Source organism: Pteropus medius, unplaced genomic scaffold (genome assembly GCF_902729225.1).
Source record: "Pteropus medius unplaced genomic scaffold, Ma_sr-lr_union100, whole genome shotgun sequence".
NCBI classification, from domain to species: Eukaryota; Metazoa; Chordata; class Mammalia; order Chiroptera; family Pteropodidae; genus Pteropus; species Pteropus medius.
The window spans coordinates 17,570,271-17,590,245 of NW_024354499.1; the positions used below are offsets into that span (position 1 = coordinate 17,570,271).

The 19,975-nt window shown below is 32.6% G+C and overlaps 1 protein-coding gene across 10 annotated transcripts in view; it reads left to right on the forward strand.

Annotated features, from left to right (window-relative positions):
- Positions 1-19,975, forward strand: part of GCC2 (GRIP and coiled-coil domain containing 2) — a 72,115-nt gene that overhangs the window by 26,084 nt on the left and 26,056 nt on the right. For 9 of the 10 annotated variants that reach the window (XR_005650593.1, XR_005650592.1, XR_005650591.1 and 6 more), the window contains exons 3-12: positions 497-581; positions 1,660-1,727; positions 5,681-5,785; positions 6,468-8,942; positions 9,853-9,922; positions 11,445-11,545; positions 11,642-11,740; positions 18,701-18,820; positions 19,251-19,415; positions 19,772-19,876. Coding sequence is in view for 7 of the 10 variants with exons in the window: in XM_039852629.1 (XP_039708563.1) it covers positions 497-581; positions 1,660-1,727; positions 5,681-5,785; positions 6,468-8,942; positions 9,853-9,922; positions 11,445-11,545; positions 11,642-11,740; positions 18,701-18,820; positions 19,251-19,415; positions 19,772-19,876 (3,393 nt within the window). In the remaining 3 variants the exon portion in view is untranslated. Of the gene's footprint in view, positions 1-496; positions 582-1,659; positions 1,728-5,652; positions 5,786-6,467; positions 8,943-9,852; positions 9,923-11,444; positions 11,546-11,641; positions 11,741-18,700; positions 18,821-19,250; positions 19,416-19,771; positions 19,877-19,975 lie in introns of all 10 variants that reach the window. The other variant, XM_039852633.1, reaches the window with a different exon arrangement.

Sequence of the window (19,975 nt, forward strand, 5' to 3'; positions counted from 1 at the left end):
CATTTCAGCTTCATGGCAGCCATGAGATAACTACTATCGTTATCCCAATTTCACAGTTTAGAAAACCGAGCCAATGAGTAAAGTAATTTTGCTTGATTATTTAGTTAAAGCCTAAATGCAACCTGTTTCATCTTATTGCTGTAGGAAGTATACTTCCATATTTTCATGTAGCCAAAGACATTTTCAGCCTTGAATAGAATGAAATAATTTTACAGCTCTAGGAACTTTAAGTATAATTAGTCTCAGTCCCTTATTTTTATGGTAAATCAAAACCTAGAGTGTGTTTTAACCTCTGACAACAATATCTGTATTTAAGAGGATATGTGCTCTTTTTTTACATTTCATAGTAGTTGCTTATTTGCTCATTTTAAAATGGTGTTCGGCTGACAAGGATTTATTCAGTAGAATGTTTTTATTTTTAGGCAGACTTTTTCTTTTTTGTGATGTAGTAGAAAAATGAGTGATAACAAATTGATAACGTCACTACATCTTTCAGCTGGAAACATTGCCCAAGGAAGATCTTATCAAGTTTGCCAAGAAACAGATGATGCTAATTCAGAAAGCTAAATCAAGATGTACAGGTATAGAGTTGAAAATATTCATCTTGATAACAGTATCGTTTAGTTGTGGTTAAAATTAGTTTTTTTAATAGTACATTGGCTTATTTTGTCTATCAGTGAATCCAGTAAAATCTTAGTGTAGTAGAATCTGTTATTTAACATTCTAACCATTTGACTGATATTTTTTTAGTATCTCGTATCTCTAAACTGCAGTTACTTTTGAATTATTAAAGTCAGGGAGGAGGATTTTTAGAAACAATTTGTTAATGTTAAGTACATTTTTCCCTTCATTTGTATTGTGTATTTTTCTGAGTCAGGCATATCTTTGAGTGTAGTCAGTTGAAATGTTAGAGACACAATGTTGTGAACCCAAAGAAGGAAAAAGGGACCTACGTAAAGTAATAAAAGATTTCCATTTCTAGAATTTTGAATTATATTTTTTTGCTGAAGTTGATTGGTTTTCTATTCAGGTTCTCTTTTCCATTTCAGAAGGGTAAAGTTATTAGTATCCTTTTTAGTATGTGTCCGTTAATACTTGAATGTCCAGTGACTTAACAAATGTTAATTGCCTAGCCTAATAGCCAAGATTTATTGTCTACTCGAAAAGCGGGGTTGGATCAGTTTTTGATAAAGGGAGTTATTACCTTGGAAAAGTGTTCCAGGCTCCAGACCTAGCCATGAATTGATGAAATAGATTAACATGTATGTTTAACATGAGGAGAGTTGTTGCTTGACAGTAAGAAGTTATTCACAGCTGAAACAATATAATGTCTGGAATTTGCTTTAAAATTTATCTGGACGGGTAAGAAAAGAGGGAAAGGAAAAAGTGAATACTGGTCAGAATGAAACAAGATGGGCCATGAACTAAATCAAGGTGATAGGTACTTGGAGATTAATCATACCATTCTCTCTACTTTTATTTGTTTGGAGTTTTCCATAATAAAAAGGAAAATAAAAGGTAATAGTGGGTGAAGTTAATATTTTCTCAAAATATCTGCTGCTTTTGAAATGTGTTCTGATTTTTTTTTTAAGTAATTAGCCAGTAGTTATTTTTTTCATTTCTGAACCAGAATCTTTTTTTTTTTTTTTTAATGTTTAGAATTGGAGAAAGAAATTGAAGAACTCAAATCAAATCCCGTTGCTGGAGAAACTAATGATATTATTAAGGTAATGAAGCAGTTGTGAATATTGCTTTCATTTTTATTTATTTACTTAGAGGCAGTGTCTAAAACTAAAACTTCCTTGGGCGCTGTCAGCCTCCTAGAGCACTATTTTTCCACTTTCTCTCTGCCTGTGGATAAATTTTTAACCTCTGGTGGACTGTAAAAAGTTAGGGTTAGATGACCTCTAGGTCCCTTCTGTTCTGAATAGAGTATTACTCTTTCCTTTGATGATTTTTGAACTAATCATCTATAGATACGTATCATCTGTAGGTAGATATGTATCGCTGGACATGACTACTGACCCAAATCTCACAGTTAAATTTTTAGCTTTTTAGAGAAAAAAAACATTTACCAATTTCTCTTGTCCTCTCTTCATCATGACCATTTCCCCTTTCCTGAACAACCAGTGGCAGCACTATTTTTCAGGCCTTGTAACTTTAGAGACTCTTTAGCTCTCCTATCTCCTTTTTTCTCTATGTGTGTCAGTCACCTATTGTTTCTTCTAGATAATGCTGCAGTTTATCCTCTTTCCATTTCCATGGCTCTGTGTTAAATGCTTCATGTCACATGTAACTTATATTAATAACCCCCTAACTAGTCTCTTTTCAGTCCTACATACTATTGCCAGATCACAGAATACTATTTTTATCTTGTTATTCTGTATAAGAACCTGAGTTGCTTATTCTTACTTACATGCCCTTAATGCTAACTAAATGCCTTTCCTTCCTCCACTTGACTTAACCTTCTTAAAAGTTTCTTTTGCTTCTCAAAGCTCTGCAAAAGTTTTTTTCCTTTTCTATATTTATAATTTGAATTTTGCTATCTATTCTTTGATTATATATTATCTTACACTCATTAGGTGGCTCCCAACTTGTGAGCAGTGCACAATTGAAGGATTCCCAGGGAGTAACTGCAAGGGGTCTTTAAATCCCTCTGCATATCACGCAATATCATTTCATTCTTCACTTAGCCAAAGTAATAGATGAAGGATGAATGGCATGCACAAATATCGTTGGGATTTACAAGTACTGATTTATTTTAGCATTACTGAATTCTTAGTAGTTTTCATCATTTATCTGGTCATTATTTATTTCTTAATCATTGCTAGCCAAAGTGCAGATACATGATATTTAACTTAAGAATATTGGCTCTGGAGCCAGACTGCCTGATTTAGATCTTTATTATTATTACTGTATATTATTCGTGGGGGATATTTTATACACACGTTTATATACACGTGTGTGCGCACACATACACACCTAAAAAATTTTTGTATTTGAAAAGAAAATCGTAAAGATTCTTTTCTAATTTTGTATCAGTTAACTCTAGCCCTTAAAATACTTTTTATACAGTTGCATTTCAGAATATCTAATGTCTGCCCTTTGTTTCCAGTGTATTCTCCCATTCTGTCAAAACTGCTCCTAAAGATGAAATTAGAATATATTTCTAAGTTAGCCAACTTTACCTTTCAGATTATTTGATGTTAAAGCATATTATCTGATCACTCAAGTCTTAGAAAATAAAGATTTGGCAAAATTAGATGAGAATGAAATCTTTGATTTCCAGTTGTAACAAGAAAATTACTTTGCAGAGTGATTGAAAAAAATGTGCATCAGTTATTCAGCTGCTATAAGTTTTCTGTTTGAGAAAAATTATGTACTGCAATTTAATAGGTCCTCTATACCTCTGGAAAACTGAAAATATCTTGATAAGTTTTTTCTATTGAGAAATGTATACTGGAAAAATGTGGCTTTGAATATAAAATTTTGTTTTTTATATAATGTTAGAAATTTATGACTTTTTACATGTTGTAGTTATGGTGAAATTTCTGTTAGTCATCTTCTAGTGCATTGAAATACACCTAAAGTTTTATTACAAACCTGACATATTTGACTTTTAGAAAAGGGGAATACAAAGCCATATTTTCCATGTCAAAATTTTAGGTGTACAGCATTACATTGAATTTATATGCTGCTTCCAAATGCAAAAATATAGTGAAAATTGTATGTTAAGATACTAAAATTTCTAGTACATATCACTTGTCTTTTTCTCTTTGCTGGAAACAAATCTGTATTTCCTAAGAAGTAACTGTCTATTCTGGGCCTCTAATCTATAAGGTTTTTTTCTTTTAATGACCTCTATATGGCTCCTAAAATTAATATGTTTAGGCTTCCCCTGCTACTTAACAAACCAGGAGTTTATGTTGTAATAATATATGTAATGTGAAAAAACTAATTTTAAAATTAAAATTGTTTTGACCAAAGCAGTATATGCACATGATTTAGAAATAATACCAATAACTGAGTAACTTCTTATAATACTGAATAACATCTAGAAATTATCTCTGTATGTCTAAATAATACGGTTATACTGCTATTCCTTGATTTATCCATTTTAGACATTTAGCTATTAACTTCCTGTTAAAGTAGATGAAAATTCAGCTACCTTTCACAATGACTTCTACTTTCCAAATAGTCAAATAGATCAAATTACCTTTTATGTTTTTCCCTGAAAACCTGCCCTCTAAAGCCTTCTGTCCTCCTGCACTATTTTGGTCTGGTTGTTCTCTAAGTCTGCTACACAGTTTTCCTGGAATTGGCCTTTTGCCATGATCCAGTGAATTTCTGTACGGCTTTCCTATCCTGGCCCCGCTGTTTGCTAGGCCGTGTGTTGTTCACCTTGGTTAGCCCTCTCATTTTGGTAGATCATGTCTTTCTGTAGCCTCCTGAGAATGGATGCATGGGAGGAAAATTTTTGTCATCTTGTATTTTAAAATGGCTTTACTTTCATGTTTGAATAATAATAACTTGATACAAAACTCTGAACTTTCTACATGTTTGTTTTTTTTTTTAAACAAAATTTTTCTTTATTTACATAAGTTCAGAGGTAGGCAGTTCTAAGGTGATGGTGGACTAATGTTTACTTAGGATTTCAGTGTTTTTCTAGATTTGAACATTAAGGATTAACTTTATTTATATTCGTGGTAAAAAGGGTCTGCGAAGTTCTTGGGTATTGGTATCAAGCTGTGCTAATTTTGTATAATTTGGGAATTCTTTTCACTTTTTATTTTGTCGGAACAAGTTTATATGTAATTAGGATAATCTGTCCTTTGAAAATTTGATAGTATTCACCTATAGAACTATCTATCCTGTTTTCTTTGGTGGACAATTTTAAACAGCTAGTTTGATTTTTAGGTACATTTAGTTAATTATGCTTTTAAATTTTTTTTTTTTGAGTTAGTAGAGCTACATTTTTCTAGGAGTTTTTATTCATTTCATTCCAGTTTTCAATATTATTGCCAAATGTTCATAATACTCTCTTTAACTATTTAATCTCTGATTTATATGTAAATATGTTCCCTTTTTATTCATAATATTGTTTGTTACTTCAGTCTTCCTGATTGGTTTCGGGAGAGGTTGCCTGCTTTGTTAGCTTTTTTTCAAAGAACTGACTCTTAAGTTGTTGATCTATTTTCCATTTTATTAACTTCCTCTCCTATTTAATTTCTGCAGAGAATAAATCTATCTCTAAAGGAGATAGGACATGGGTAATTTCTTGCCTTTTGTTCTAACTATTCCCTATTCATTTTGTCACCAATTTTTAAACCCCACACACATTGTACCTCCCTTGACAATAACTGGGGCCTCCAATTCCTGACTGTTTAATTCTCTTAAGAGTATTTCCTGGTTTTATAAGTATTAGCCTGTGAAGACCCTTAGGTTATAGCTTTCTTCTCTAACTCAGTTCCTCCTCTTCTACTCTAAATTTTCCGAAAATATGTTGAAATTTCTCATATCCTGATGTCTTTTTTCCTTTTATTTTTGTTCATCTGCATATACCTTTTAAAATCTTTATTCTTACTTTAGTGTGGGTTGGAAAAGGTAAGGAGATAATTATGCAAGTGGTCAATTCACTATTTTTAACCTCAGGCAAACAAATCATCCTGTTTCAAAACAGGCATTGACTGAACGTCTGGATGCTATTCTTCTGGAAAAGGCAGAGACTGAGCAACAGTGTCTTTCTCTGAAGAAAGAAAATATTAAAATGAAGCAAGAGATTGAAGTAAAGCAATGTTTTAAATTTTTTTAATTAACTCATATAATGTAGTTATGAATTTTAAACCTAAGACCTTTAAAGCACCTGATCTGATTTTGACAATTTACAAACATGGAAACAAATTGATATTTAAAAAGAAAAATAACTGTAATCACTCAGCTACAGAGACAGAGCTAACATTTACTCATTGCATTGTTTAATCTTTCTTGTTGCTATAATATGTCATTCTTAAGTAAAAATGAAAAAGTACCTATTTTATGAAAAAGTACTTAAATTCTTACACACCCTCTAAATACTATTTGTTTAGTTCTAGAATATTCAGTTGTCCCTTGGGTCTGGGCAAATTTCTCCAAAAACTCTTGTATTAATCTATCAGGAGTTATACGTTAAAACCTTGTGACTTAATACAGCTTACATAATTTATCACCTTTTAAAAGAAATTAAATTAAGAGATTTCCTAGCTTTTAGTTATTACTTTGAATAATATTAGTACTGCTAATATATATTGTTATGCTTAAGGTAGTCAGAGCCTAAATAGAATTCTTGGAATATCAGTATCCTATTTTCCTATGTACATTTCTGCTCATTTCTTTTTTTCTCTAGTTAGCCTATGGCTAATATTTTCCCATAGGGCAGGGGTTTCTTTTGTCTTAATTAAATAGTTTTTGTTTGCTTATTTTTATAATAGGATTCTGTAACTAAGATGGAAGATATGCACAAGGAGTTTGAACAATCACAAAGAAACTGTGCGAAGGAAATGGAAAATTTAAAAAATGAATTAATGGCAGTACATTCCAAACATATTACAGATAAAGCTAGCTTGCAGAAGGAATTGAAAGAAGCAATGAAAAAACAATTAGAGTTTTCAGAACAACTTAAATTTCAAAGTGACTCTGAGGATAATGTTAAAAAACTGCAAGAAGAGATTCAGAAAATTAAGCCAGCCTTAGAGGAGCAAATTTTATATCTGCAAAAGCAATTAGAAACTACCACAAATGAAAAGGAGCAAGAAATTACTCATCTCCAAAAAGCTATTGAGGCTAATTCTCAGCACTACCAAAAAGATATTAATAGTTTGCAAGAAGAACTTCTGCAGTTAAAAGCTACACACCAAGAAGAGGTGAAAGAACTGATGTGCCAAATTGAAGCATCCGCTAAAGAACATGAAGCAGAAGTAAATAATTTAAACCAGCTAAAGGAGAACTTAGTCAAACAGTGTGAGGCAAGTGAGGAGAACATTCAGGAGAAATATGAATGTGAGTTAGAAAACTTATGGAGAACCTCAAATGCAAACCAAGAAAATCAGGTATGTTCTTTGCTCTTAAAAGAAAATACTTTTGTAGAACAAATAGTAAATGAGAAAGTCAGACACTTGGAAGGTACCTTAAAAGAACTGGAGTCTCAACATAGTATCTTAAAAGATGAAGTAACTTATATGAATAATCTTAAATTAAAACTTGAAATTGATGCCCAGCGTATAAAGGATGAGTTTTTTCATGAACGGGAAGACCTAGAGTTTAAAATTAATGAATTACTACTAGCTAAAGAAGAACAGGGCTGTGTGATTGAAAAATTAAAATCTGAGCTACAAGATTCAAATAAACGATTTCACGATACTGTGGAACAGCATAACACAGAAGTACAGAATCTTCGGGAACAACATCGAAAAGAAATATCAGAACTAAATGAGACATTTTTGTCAGATTCAGAAAAAGGAAAATTAACATTAATGTTTGAAATACAGGGTCTTAAGGAGCAGTGTGAAAACCTACAGCAAGAAAAGCAAGAAGCAGTTTTAAATTATGAGAGTTTACGAGAGATTATGGAAATCTTACAAGCAGAACTGGGAGAATCTGCTGGAAAAATAAGTCAAGAGTTTGAATCAATGAAGCAGCAACAAGCATCTGATGTTAATGAACTTCAGCAGAAACTCAGAACTGCTTTTAATGAAAAAGATGCTCTTCTTGAAACGGTGAATCTTCTCCAAAGAGAAAATGAAAAGTTGTTATCACAAAAAGAACTTGTGCCAGAACTTGAAAATACCATAAAGAACCTTAAAGAAAAGAATGAAGTCTATTTATTTAGTCTTAGTCAGAGAGATTCCATGTTACAAGAATTTGAAGCAAAGATAAGTTCTCTTAGTGAGGAAAAAGATAATTTCATTAGTAAAATGAAAAGTTCTCGTGAGGAGATGGATAATCTCCATATAAAATGTGAAAGGGAAGAAAGATTAATTATAGAACTTAGAGAGAAAATGGAGCAGACTACACAGTACAATAGTGAACTGGAACAAAAGGTAAATGAATTAACTAGCAGACTCGAAGAAACTTTAAAAAAAAAGGATCAAAAGAACCAAAAACTAGAAAAGCTAATGGCTCAATTGAAAACACTCTCCGAAGACCAGGAGGCACTGTCATCTGAAGTGAAGTCTCTTTATGAGGAGAATAATAGACTAAATTCAGAAAGGAATCAATTGAGTAGGGATTTAGAAGCTCTCCTGTCTCAAAAAGAAGGACATCTTTTGCTTAAGGAACACATTTCTGAATTAGAAAAGAAACTTAAGTTAACAGTTGAAGAAAGAGATAATTTAGGTGAACTGTTTGAAAATGAGCAAGGTCAGAAGTTATTTGTAAAAACTCAGTTGTATGGTTTTCTTAAACAAATGGAGTCAAATGTTTCAGAAGAAAATGAAGAGCAAGATGTGGCAAATGTACTACAAGCTGTAGGTGAATCTTTAGCTAAAATAAATGAGGAAAAACACACCTTAGTTTCTCAATATGATAAGCAGGTGGTAGAATTAGAAAAAAATATTAAGTGCCTTCAAGAGGAGAATATAGTTCAATGTGAGGAACTTAGGTCTTTACTAAGAGACTGTGAACAAGAGAAAATTCTCTTAAGGAAAGAGTTAGCAGAAACCCAGTCAGAAAAAGGGGCCCTGCAATCTGATCTCCTAGAAATGAAAACTGCTAATGAAAAAACAAGGCTTGAAAATCAGAATCTTTTAGTTCTCTTTGAAGAAGTATCTCAAAAATTATGTAGCAAAAATGAAATCCATAATGAAAAAGAAAAATCTTTTATAAAGGAACTTGAAGATCTAAGACTAGTGTTGGAACAAAAAGAATCTGAACTGCAAGATGTGAGAGCAGAGTTGATACTATTAAAGGTACTATTTGAATTTTATTGATTTAAATTCTTAGTTCTAGTCATAGACTCTGGAAAATAGATACATACTTTTTTTACACTTTATAGTCAGAAGTAAATTCTTAGCATGTAAGCTCAAATGGAAAATTTCTGGAAAATGCATTAAACATTTTCATGTTTTATATCCTGTTATTGCGTTGGTGACTTTTTGGTTGTAGATCATTTTAGATTTATGATCTTGCATAAGATTAAATGATTAGGGAGTTAAATGTCTTGGTCATTATTAAAAAACTAGTCAGCAAAACTACAACTAAACATGAAAAAATTTGAATTTTATTGTTATATACATCAGGGGTCCCCAGCCCCCAGATTATGGACCGGTACAGGTCCATGGCCTGTTAGGAACTGGGCCGCACAGCAGGAGGTGAGCAGTGGGTGAGCTAGCAAAGCTTCACGTTATTTGTGGCCACTCTGTAGTACTAGCATCACTGCCTCAGCTCCACCTTAAATCAGGCATTAGATTCTCATAGGAGTACCAGTTCCTGGTGCCAAAAAGGTTGGGGACCACTGATGTACATATTACCTTTCTTAAAGAGCACTATTGAATATTATAGTAGGCTACAGTGGTGTTTAGCCAAAATTTTAGATTTTTCTCCAGAAATTGTGAAAGTATGGTAAACTAATTTTTTTCATGATAATTATGTATTTGATATGTGTCAGGTTGTTCATCTTGGCCTTGGATACTACTGTTTCTAGAAATTACTACATGCATAAAGTCTGTATTACCTGTTCTATTAATGCAAGAAAAAGACTTCACCAAATTACTTTTTGCATGAATATTTTTTAATCATGATTTTCTCATGCTTAATATGGCTTACATCATGAGGAATGAAATAATTCTGGTTTTGTTTTTGTTTTTCCTTAAAATTTAGGATTCCGTAGAGAAAACACCTGTAGATAATGATCAACCTTTTTTGGTGAAAGAGCTAGAAGAAAAAATAGGTAAGTACAGTTTTGCATATGTTGCCACAATTCTTCTTAGTGTTACAGTGGATTGGGAAATATAGTAGCCAATTAATTAGTCTTTAAATCGTGATAAGTAGCTGTCTTTTCCTATTGTCCCCATTCTTGCCCCTCTGCCATCTGTTTTCCTCTCTTTTCAAAACTGTCACTTTCTGTTGTTTAATCCAGATAAAGGACTGATGTTATTTCACTTATAAATGTTTCCACGATGTTTTGGATTTTTCATTCATTTAGCAAACTATTTGAATGCCTAACTACCTAGGCACTAGTAATAGAAAGGTGATTAAGATACAGACCATGTCTTCAAAGAGATCACTGCCAGAAGTGGCTGTTATTACAGTAGTTTTAGATGTGGGCAAAGTACAGTGCTGGCAGTACAGAAAGGCATAGTTAACTGCCTGTTTTGAGTTAGGAAAAACACAGAATAGGCTATGCTTTTCTTGAAGGATGAAAAATTTGTCACAAGAAGAAAGGTATTCTGGCAAAAGGAAATAGTGGGTGCTTGTATGTTAACACATGTAACACCAGGGAGTGTATTAGGAAGTTCCAGGAAATGCTTATCCATTATTCCTCGTAGACACATTATGGGGTAGCTCTTTTAAAGATGAAGAAACAAATATGTAATGTGCCCATCATTCCTCTTTTTAGATTAAACTCTTGATGATATTTTTCTTGTTGCATATTTATAAATTGTTGGGGAAAAAAAACAATAGAGATGGGGATATGCTGCTCAGAAGAGGGGGAGAATTGCTACATTGATGCCTGAGTAGGCGAGGAAGTGTAGGATGAAATGCAGAATTAGAACAACTGGCCCATGCCACACACACACAGATGATTTACCTGTAGCAGCCAAAGAAAGACAACATGTATGAGCACAGGTACAACTAGATCAATAAGCAGGGACAAAAATCCAAATTGTAACTGAAGTTAAACAATGATACCATCAAGAAGTAAGATATGGAGCATTGGAGTTTCAATAGGGGAAATGGCTAAAGAAGTTAAGGGCAGGAATCAGGATTGGATACATAAAACACATTAAAGGTTAAGTCATAAAAATCAGACCCACCAACCAAGAGGAATATGCTTAGGGAGCATAAATACATAACTTCATCTGGTATCTCTTTTAGATCCTTCTTTACAAATTACCAGCTAAAATCCTGGCATTCTTGCATTGCATTTCCAGGAAATCTAAGGTTAAAGGTGTCCTAACAGCCTCTCCAATTCCTAGACCCTTATAAAATGGCTTAAAAAAAAAAAAGTAGACTATTTTGGAGGATTGAAGAAAATGGAAATTTTTTACATCGTTTGCCTCACTTAGATAATAAACAAGTTTTCACATAAATAAGTTTTAATATTTTTGCTTATTTTATTTTAATTTCAAATTGCAGAATTTGTTTCAGATTAAAGATCAATTTCTAGAGCTAAAATAAGCAAATAATTTAAATATTTTCCCTTTCTTTCTTTTGAGATCATACATAATCCATTCATTTTATGTTTTTAGAATATCTGGAAAAAGAGTCCAAAGAGAAAGAGGAGAAAATAAATAAGATAAAACTAGTTGCTGTGAAAGCAAAGAAAGAACTAGATTCTAGCAGAAAAGAGGTAAGGTGACTTAAAAAGGCAAGTTTCAAGAATCCTACATTTTTGAAAATCAAGTTTTTCTGTCCATAAAAATTCTCTCTTGTATATTTAAAATAGGCCCAGACTCTAAGGGAGGAACTCGAATCTGTTCGATCAGAAAAGGATCAGTTATCTACTTCCATCAAAGATCTTATTCAAGGAGCAGAAAGCTATAAGGTAAAAATAGTTATTTTAATAACAAGTTATATTTGTAACTTCTAAGAATTGTACTAGAAAGATGAAACTCTTGTCCATAAGACAATCACCTTGTATTTTTTAGTAAATCATTTTTTCTGTTTTTGTGTAATGTAATATCATCTTAGTGTCAAGATTTTAAGTGGCTAAACTTTAAATAGTGCCTTTTTTTTTTTAATAGTGCCTGCTTTTTAAAACTAAAAATTTTATTTTGGGATTTCATAATAAAATCGGTAACAAAAAAAGATGGCTATTATTACTGTTATTATTTACTCTTCTGGCCAAGTGAATAAACCTGAAGCTTAATCAACAGGTCTAACAGGAAAATGAAAATATTATTTGGAGGGAATGTGCTTATCAACTTAAATAGCATGAAAATCTATTATTAAAAATATAAGAATTAAAAATTAACAAAATCACTAAATGCAAGATAAATGCCATTGTATTTCTTTACTCATTCAGCAAATATTTTTACAGTTGGACTGAGTACTAAGTACTGGGGAGATGGTGGTCAACCAAATAGACCAAGTTACTGACCCCTCAGGACTTAAATTCCAATGGCAGTAATAGACAAGTAGACAAAAATACAAGATACATACTATATAGAAAAGTAAAGGTGTGTAGGGAAAGAGTGAGCAATAATCAAGTAGAATTTAATTGAAAGAAGAAAGCCTCATAGTAGCCAAAAAATAAAAGTTCAGCAAGAACTTTAATGAGAAAATTTGGCACTTAATGAAGAAAACTGTGAGAGATATATATAATGACTGAATGTTATTTGAAATATTAGTTCTCAGTTTGATTTACAAGTTCTAAAACAATTTCACTAAAAATTCTAGGTGTTTTTTTTTTTTTTTGGTGGGGTGATCTTGACAATCATTCCAATTTTCAAATAGAAAATAAGCTAGCAAGAATAACTAATATTTTTTAAAGTGAAAAGTGACATCTTACTCTAGCAGACAATTTATCATAAAACTACAATAATGTGATATAGTTGTTATGCAAATATAAGACATTAATATAACAGAAGACGTAGAGACTTATGCATAACAACAAACACTTATAGGCCAGGCTCTTTTCTAAGCATTTTGCATATTTTATCACACTTAATTCTCAAAACAACCCCAAGAAATAAGTTATTGCCAGTGTACAAGTGAGGGATGTGAGGTACAAAGAGGTTAAGAGACTAAAGGTTACAGAGCAAGTAACATAGCAGAACTGGGATTGGATTTCAGGTAGTCTGGTTTCAGATCTGTTCTTTGACCAAGTAAGCTATACTACCTCAGTAAGATTTAAAAACACAGAAACCAAAGGAGAAGGAATTAGAAAACTATTCCAGAAAATCTAGTTAAATTTTTACTTTATTCTACACATCAAAATTAATTCTGTGTAGATTAAAGAGTTTTGTCAAAATGAAAGTGATTTTTTAAAAACTAGAATAAAATACTTGATCATTTGATTTCTGAATATTAAATACTTTTCTATACTTAAAAGCAGTTAAAGAAGTTACCAAGGAAAATATATTGAACTATACAAAATATAAAATTATATGAAAATATGACAAAGGATTAGTATCCTTAATATATAAAGACAGCTCATAATTACATTTTTTAAAAACATTTATTTGAAATTTATGTATGGACTTATTTATCTTTTATGGGCCATTAGGAGCTTACTTTTTACATTTCAAGAACCTCACAATCTAATTTATTAATTTCCTCCAGAGGTAGATCAAGTATACCAATATATTTGTTTAAAATATAGATTTCAAAAAGACTGAAAACAAAAAGAATAGAATATCCAAGAACTGTGGGACAACTACTAAAGGTATAACATACACACAATAAGAATGCCATAAGAAGAGAGAAAAGAACAAAAGAAGTAATTGACACAGTAGTGACAGAATTTTTCCAAATTAATATCATACACCAGACCACAGATCTAGGAAGCTCGGAGAACAGATAGCATGGTAAATGCCAAAAAAACTATACCTAGACATACTATTTTCAAACTGTAGAACATCAAAGATAAAAAATTCTAAAAAAGCCAAACTGGAAAAACATCTTACTTACAAGAACAACAAAAATAATAATTACATCCAGCTTTTTACCATGTAGGAAAGAGTGTAGAATAAAATACCTAAAGTATTGAGAGAAAAAAAATCCACTAACTTAGATTTCTGTGCCTTACAAAATTATCTTCCAAAAAGTGAAGCTGAAATACTTTATCAGATAAAAGTTGAGAGAATTAGTGTTTAGTAGACATGCCTTTCAAGAAATATTTAAAGAAGTTCTTTAGAGGGAAGGAAAATGATGCAAGTCAGACCCAGAATAAGCAATACAGTATTGAGGAAGAACAAAGTGGGAGGTTAACACTATCTTACTTCAATACTTACTGTAAATCAGCAGCAATCAAGACTGTAGTATTACTAAAAGAATAGACAGATCTGTAGAACAGAGTAGAAAGCCCAGAAACAGACCCATATAAATGCAGTCAACAGATCTTTGATAGTGAAGCAAAGATAATCTTTACCAAATGAGGCTGGAACAACTAGACATCCTCATGCAAAATACAATCTAGACATAGACCTTATTTATACCCGTCATAAAAAATCATTCAAAGTGGATCGTAGACCTAAAAATAAAATTATAAAACTCCTAAAAGATAACGGGAAAAAACCTTGATGACCTTGCATATGGCAGTGACTTTTTAGCTAGAACAGTGAACGCATGACCCATGGAAGAATTAAGCTACTTTATTAATTTTTTTTTGTTCTGTGAAAGATAATGTCAAAAGAATAAAGACAAGCCACAGACTGGAGAAAATATTTGCAGAGGACATGTATCTGATAAAGGACTGTTATCCAGAATATTAAAAGAAGTATTAAAACTCAACAATAAGAAAACAAAAAGACAAATATAAAAAGTGGGCCAAAGACCTTAACAGATACCTCATTGAAAAAGATAAACAGATGGCAAATAAGCACATGAAAATATACTCCATGTTATATGTCATCGGGGAAATGCAAATTAAAACAACAGTGAGATACCGCTATATATCAGAGTGGCCAAAATCCAAAGTGACAACACCACTAAGTGCTAGCAAGGATGTGGAGCAACGGGAACTCTGATTCATCACTGATGAGAATACAAAATGGTACAGCCACTTTGGAAGAAATTTGGCAGTTGCTTACAAAACTAAACATATTCGTACCATATGATTCAGGAACCGTGCTCCTAGGTATTTATCCAAAGGATGTGAGAACTTGTGTATGCGTAGATGTTTATAGCAGCTTTATTCATAATTGCTAAAATTTGGAAGCAACCAAGATGGCCTTCACTAGGTGAATGGATAAATAAACTGATGCATTTAGACAACTGAATGTTACAGTCATGCACCACATAATATTTCAGTCAATGATGGACCATATATATGATGGTCCTATACGATTATAATGGTGCTGAGTTTCCTGTAAGAAATAGAATATGTGGTTCAGGAAGAATTTTTTTTCGTCTGATGGGAGCAGTATCTGTGGGGCTTGGCAATAGATTCCCTCTCAATTTTGAGTGTACAGATTACATTCCAGTCAGTCAGCCACTAACCTGTTTCAGCACACAGGTACCTGTGCCCCCAGTGCTACATATTCAGAGGGCATCATAGCCCTTCTAGACCTAGCTTGATGGTCCTCATAGGGCATTGCTGTAAATTCTTTGTTGAGGAGCTAAGATCTTGTACAAGGACACAGATCCAGAGGAGCTACTTGCACAGGGATTGAGTGCCACTGCCACTTTAGTAAAAGCTTTCTGTGATACTGTGGAGCCATCTTATCCCTGTACTTTGGAAATACTTTCAGATTGTAATGATGTAAAGCATAGATAAGATTTATTTTTTCCATCAATTCAGTGTCAGAGAGGGAGCCCTTTGTACCAGATTGGGGCAGTGGAACTAAAATTTCCAGTCAAAATATTGAGTCCTCAGTTCTGTACCCTCTCCATGTTAAATACCCTTTTTTTTTTTTTTTAATGAATACCAGAAAGTTCTTCAATCTGACCATTGCTGCAACATGTAATAGCTAAAACCACATTGTCACAACAATCCCCTATGTTCTTGATTTCTTATTCCTCCTGATCCTCAGGCCACCTTTCACTCCTTCCCGACAGCCACTATTATGGTGATTTATACCTTAACTAGCCAGTTTCTCCTTAATATTTCCAATCAGTCCAGCTCACATCTCTGTTCATGGAGGAGCATGACAGCTTTGATGTTCTATTTTTGACTGTCTGGTGGAAGCAGGGGGAGGGGTTTTGGTACAGTGTTTATAAAGTCTACAGTAGTGTAATGTCCTAGGCTTTACGTGCACTTGCACTCACCATTCACTCACTGACTCACCCAAAGCAACTTGCAGTCTTACAAGCTCCATTCATAGTAATTGCCTTATACAAGTTTACCATTTTTTGTTTTTTAGATTGTATTTTCACTGTATCATTTCTATGTTTAGATACACAAATGCCATTGTTTTAACAATTGCCTACAGTATTCAGTACATGCTGTACAGGTTTGTAGCCCAGGAGCAGTAGACTATACCATGTAGGTTTTTTTAAGTATACTCTACGATGTTCAAATGATGAAATCGCCTAATGATGCATTTCTCAGAATGTGTCCCCATTGTTAAGCAGTGCATGACTGTGCTCTGTGCAAAAAAGAAAAAAGCTATCAAGCCATGAAAAGACATGGGGGAAACTTAAATGTATAGCACTACTAAGTGAAAGAAGCCAGTATGAAAAGTCTATGTAATGAATGATTCCAACTATATGACATCGTGGAAATGGCAAAACTGTGGAGAGAGTAAAAAAGAAATGGTTCTGAGGGGTTGTAGGGAAGAAGGGATGAATAGGTGGAACACAGGATTTTAAGAGCAGTGAAACTGCTCTGTAATACTTTGTAATAGTGAGTATACATCATTATACATTTGTCCAAACCCTTAGAATGTACAACACTAAGAGTAAACCTTAATGTAAACTATGGACTTTAGATAGTGATGTGTCAGTGTAGGTTTATACATTGTAATAAATGTACCACTGGGATGGTGAATGTTGATAATGGAGGAGGTTATGCATTGGGAGGAGCAGGTAATGAGAAATCTCCCTTAGTTTTGGTGTGAACCTAAAACTGCTTTAAAAAAAAAATAAAATCTATTCAAACACTATTTAAAATAGATTTTATAGCATAAAAATTTCCCAATCTTTGAGTAAGTTAGAGATTCCATTTGTAATGAAGCAACAGGATTTAAGATCAAATCAGAGGTGCTTATATGTTTAAGAATGGTGATCATTTTTAGTAAAAACAGACATATAACTAAGCTCCATTAGGTTCCTCAGGAAGCACCACTATTAAGATGCCATGTAAATTAGTAGGTTACTTGTGAGTTTTTTTCAGTGTTCATATTGCTTATAATAATAATTTTTACCAGTTTTTAAAAAGATCTGAATATGCAACAGTTCTAAAGGAACAATAATTTGTCATTATTGCTTAGAAGCATCAGCATACCCATCAAGGAAATTAGACCATTGCTTGCATGACATTCAATTTTTTATTCCAAGGCTCCCATTAGAAATAATGGCTGATCATAATCAGAATTTCCTATAGGGGTCTATTATTTACTAGAGTCAACCTTAGTATAGCAATTCAATTTTTGCAGCTATTGACAACTATTAGAACCACAATGAGTAAAAACAAAAAAGGCCAGGTAAAGTCTGATAAAGATATTTGATTTTTTGAGTTAGGAGAATCCACATAAATACAAAACAAGCATAGCATCTTCTCTCTATGGAAAAGAAGGCAGATGATCTCTCAATCCCCATATTTACGTATGCCAAGAAGTAACAGAATCCTCAGACAAATAAACATGGACAAACAAATTTATAAGCCAGATTCTAGATTTCCAGTTCCTGCCTTTTGCCAGTAACTAAGTGGGCAGACCATCAAAACTCAGATTCTAACCAGTGTGGACGATAATTAACTTGTGTAGAAATCAGAATTAGAAACAAAATTAGATTTGGCCAAGAGTCAGATTTGGCAAGGAAGAGCCAGAAGGAACATATAATTGCCATGTGTGAGACTATCAGAGGAACATGGAAAGCTTCTCAAGGACTCCTGAGGTCCAGGGCTGGATGAAGGCTGCTTTTCAGGCTTCCAAAAATAAACTTTCAAAGAAAACCCAGAAACGTTTTCTCAGTTATTTTACACCCAAATTCATTTATGTAAAGGAGAACAGTCAATAGTTGTTCAGGAACAAAGGCAAAAACAGGATTCGTAAGAGGGAAGAGGGAAAAGTACTATAGGCAATCTGGAAACAGTAAATCTTATTTCATATTTTGGGGGTAACCTGATTGGTATGTAGCAAAAAGGTCAGTCTGGGCATTCTGTCCTTTAGTAGGGGCCAATTAGGAATGTCAAAAAAAAATCAGTTGATTTTAGAGTCTTCAGAAAATATTGAATGTTTTCCCATAAGGTGTGAGACTGTATCTATATAATATCCTCGTGTTGTTAGCACCTCTATTTTATGTTAGCCCAGACCTGAAACATTTCCTTCATCAGAATTCTTTACGAGAAATTAATAAGTGACCAGATTATACCTTTTTTCCTCCCTCCTAAAATTTTGTTTACTTTTCACAAGTTTATTTTTGATGACTAGAATATTTAACTTGGAAATATTATATTTTATACATTTAAAATTCTCTTGAATAGATTCCCTCCTACCAAAAGTCATCTGAAATATGCAAATTTTATTATATAATTCCAGTTAGATATTCTGTCAAAAGTTGAACTTAGGTAACTAGTTAAGCTTCCAGAATGGACTCATAAATCTTAAGATGACTCAATGATACAATCTGGTTGAATGTATGATAATATCCTAAAGGTAAATTATTTTGTCTTTTATTGAAGAATCTTTTACTAGAATATGATAAACAATCAGAACAATTGGATATAGAAAAAGAACGTGCTAATAATTTTGAGCATCATATAGAAGACCTTACAAGACAATTAAGGAATTCGACTTTTCAGGTAACTTTGAGTAAATACGGACATGAAAATTGCAATAATTGTATTTCATTTTTTACATTTTTGCATAAAATTAATTCATAGGCAGAAACTTAATTTCATTTTCTTATCACACTGTTGGGAGAATAATATGACAAAACAACTAGCAACTATCCTGTCTTACTTACTGGTCTAATCTTAGTTCCCCTGGGGTTTTTGTTTCATTTTTGCCTTTTCCTTCGCCAGTATATCTGATCTTTTGTAATATTTGCCAAATTAATATCACCAGTGATAATGTTTATAACTAATTCTTGACTTAACATTGTCATTCTTTGGATTTCATTTTGAAATCTTCATTTTTTTATACTGTGCCAATATTCTCATTACCATTTTATTCTTCCTTTCTGTATATATTTTGTGTGTGTTTACAGTACTGAATCATTTGTCATTCTAGTGTGAAAAATTAAATTCTGATAATGAAGACCTCCTGGCTCGTGTTGAAACACTGCAGTCTAATGCCAAGTTATTAGAAGTACAGATTTTAGAAGCCCAAAAAGCCAAAGCAATGGCAGACAAAGGGTTAGAAGCTGAAAAACTTATGAAAGAGCAGAAGATAAAGGTAAAAACAGCCCTATGGGATTAATTCACATTACATAGTGATATTTGATCAATTCACTATGTAATGTGAATATCACTTTTATCAAATATCACTTAAATTATCAGTGTTACTTAAATTATAGAGAGATTAACGAGTAGCATTTGAGAATACAGCAAAGTTTATTAATTCCTTAATGTATGCTAACTATGAATCTGAGAACCCAAGCTATGATTTTTGGATGTATATTTTTTAAATATTAAAAGATTAACAAACATTTTGTATTTTAGTTTGTCAGATTTATTTTATAGTTTCTTACAAATACCTTTTTAAACATTGGTTGGCTTTGGGGGGGGGTGTGTTTTTATTTAAAATCGTAGGAGCATGCCAGTTCTGTAAACGAACTTGAAGAACTTCAGCTACAACTTCAAAAGGAAAAGAAACAGCTTCAGAAAACCATGCAAGAATTAGAGCTGGTTAAGAAGGTAACATAAAACACCAGACTCAAAACTAATGTCAGTATTCACATCATTAAACTGTTCTATAAATATTGAAAAGAAATATTTCAAAAACAAGATCACTTG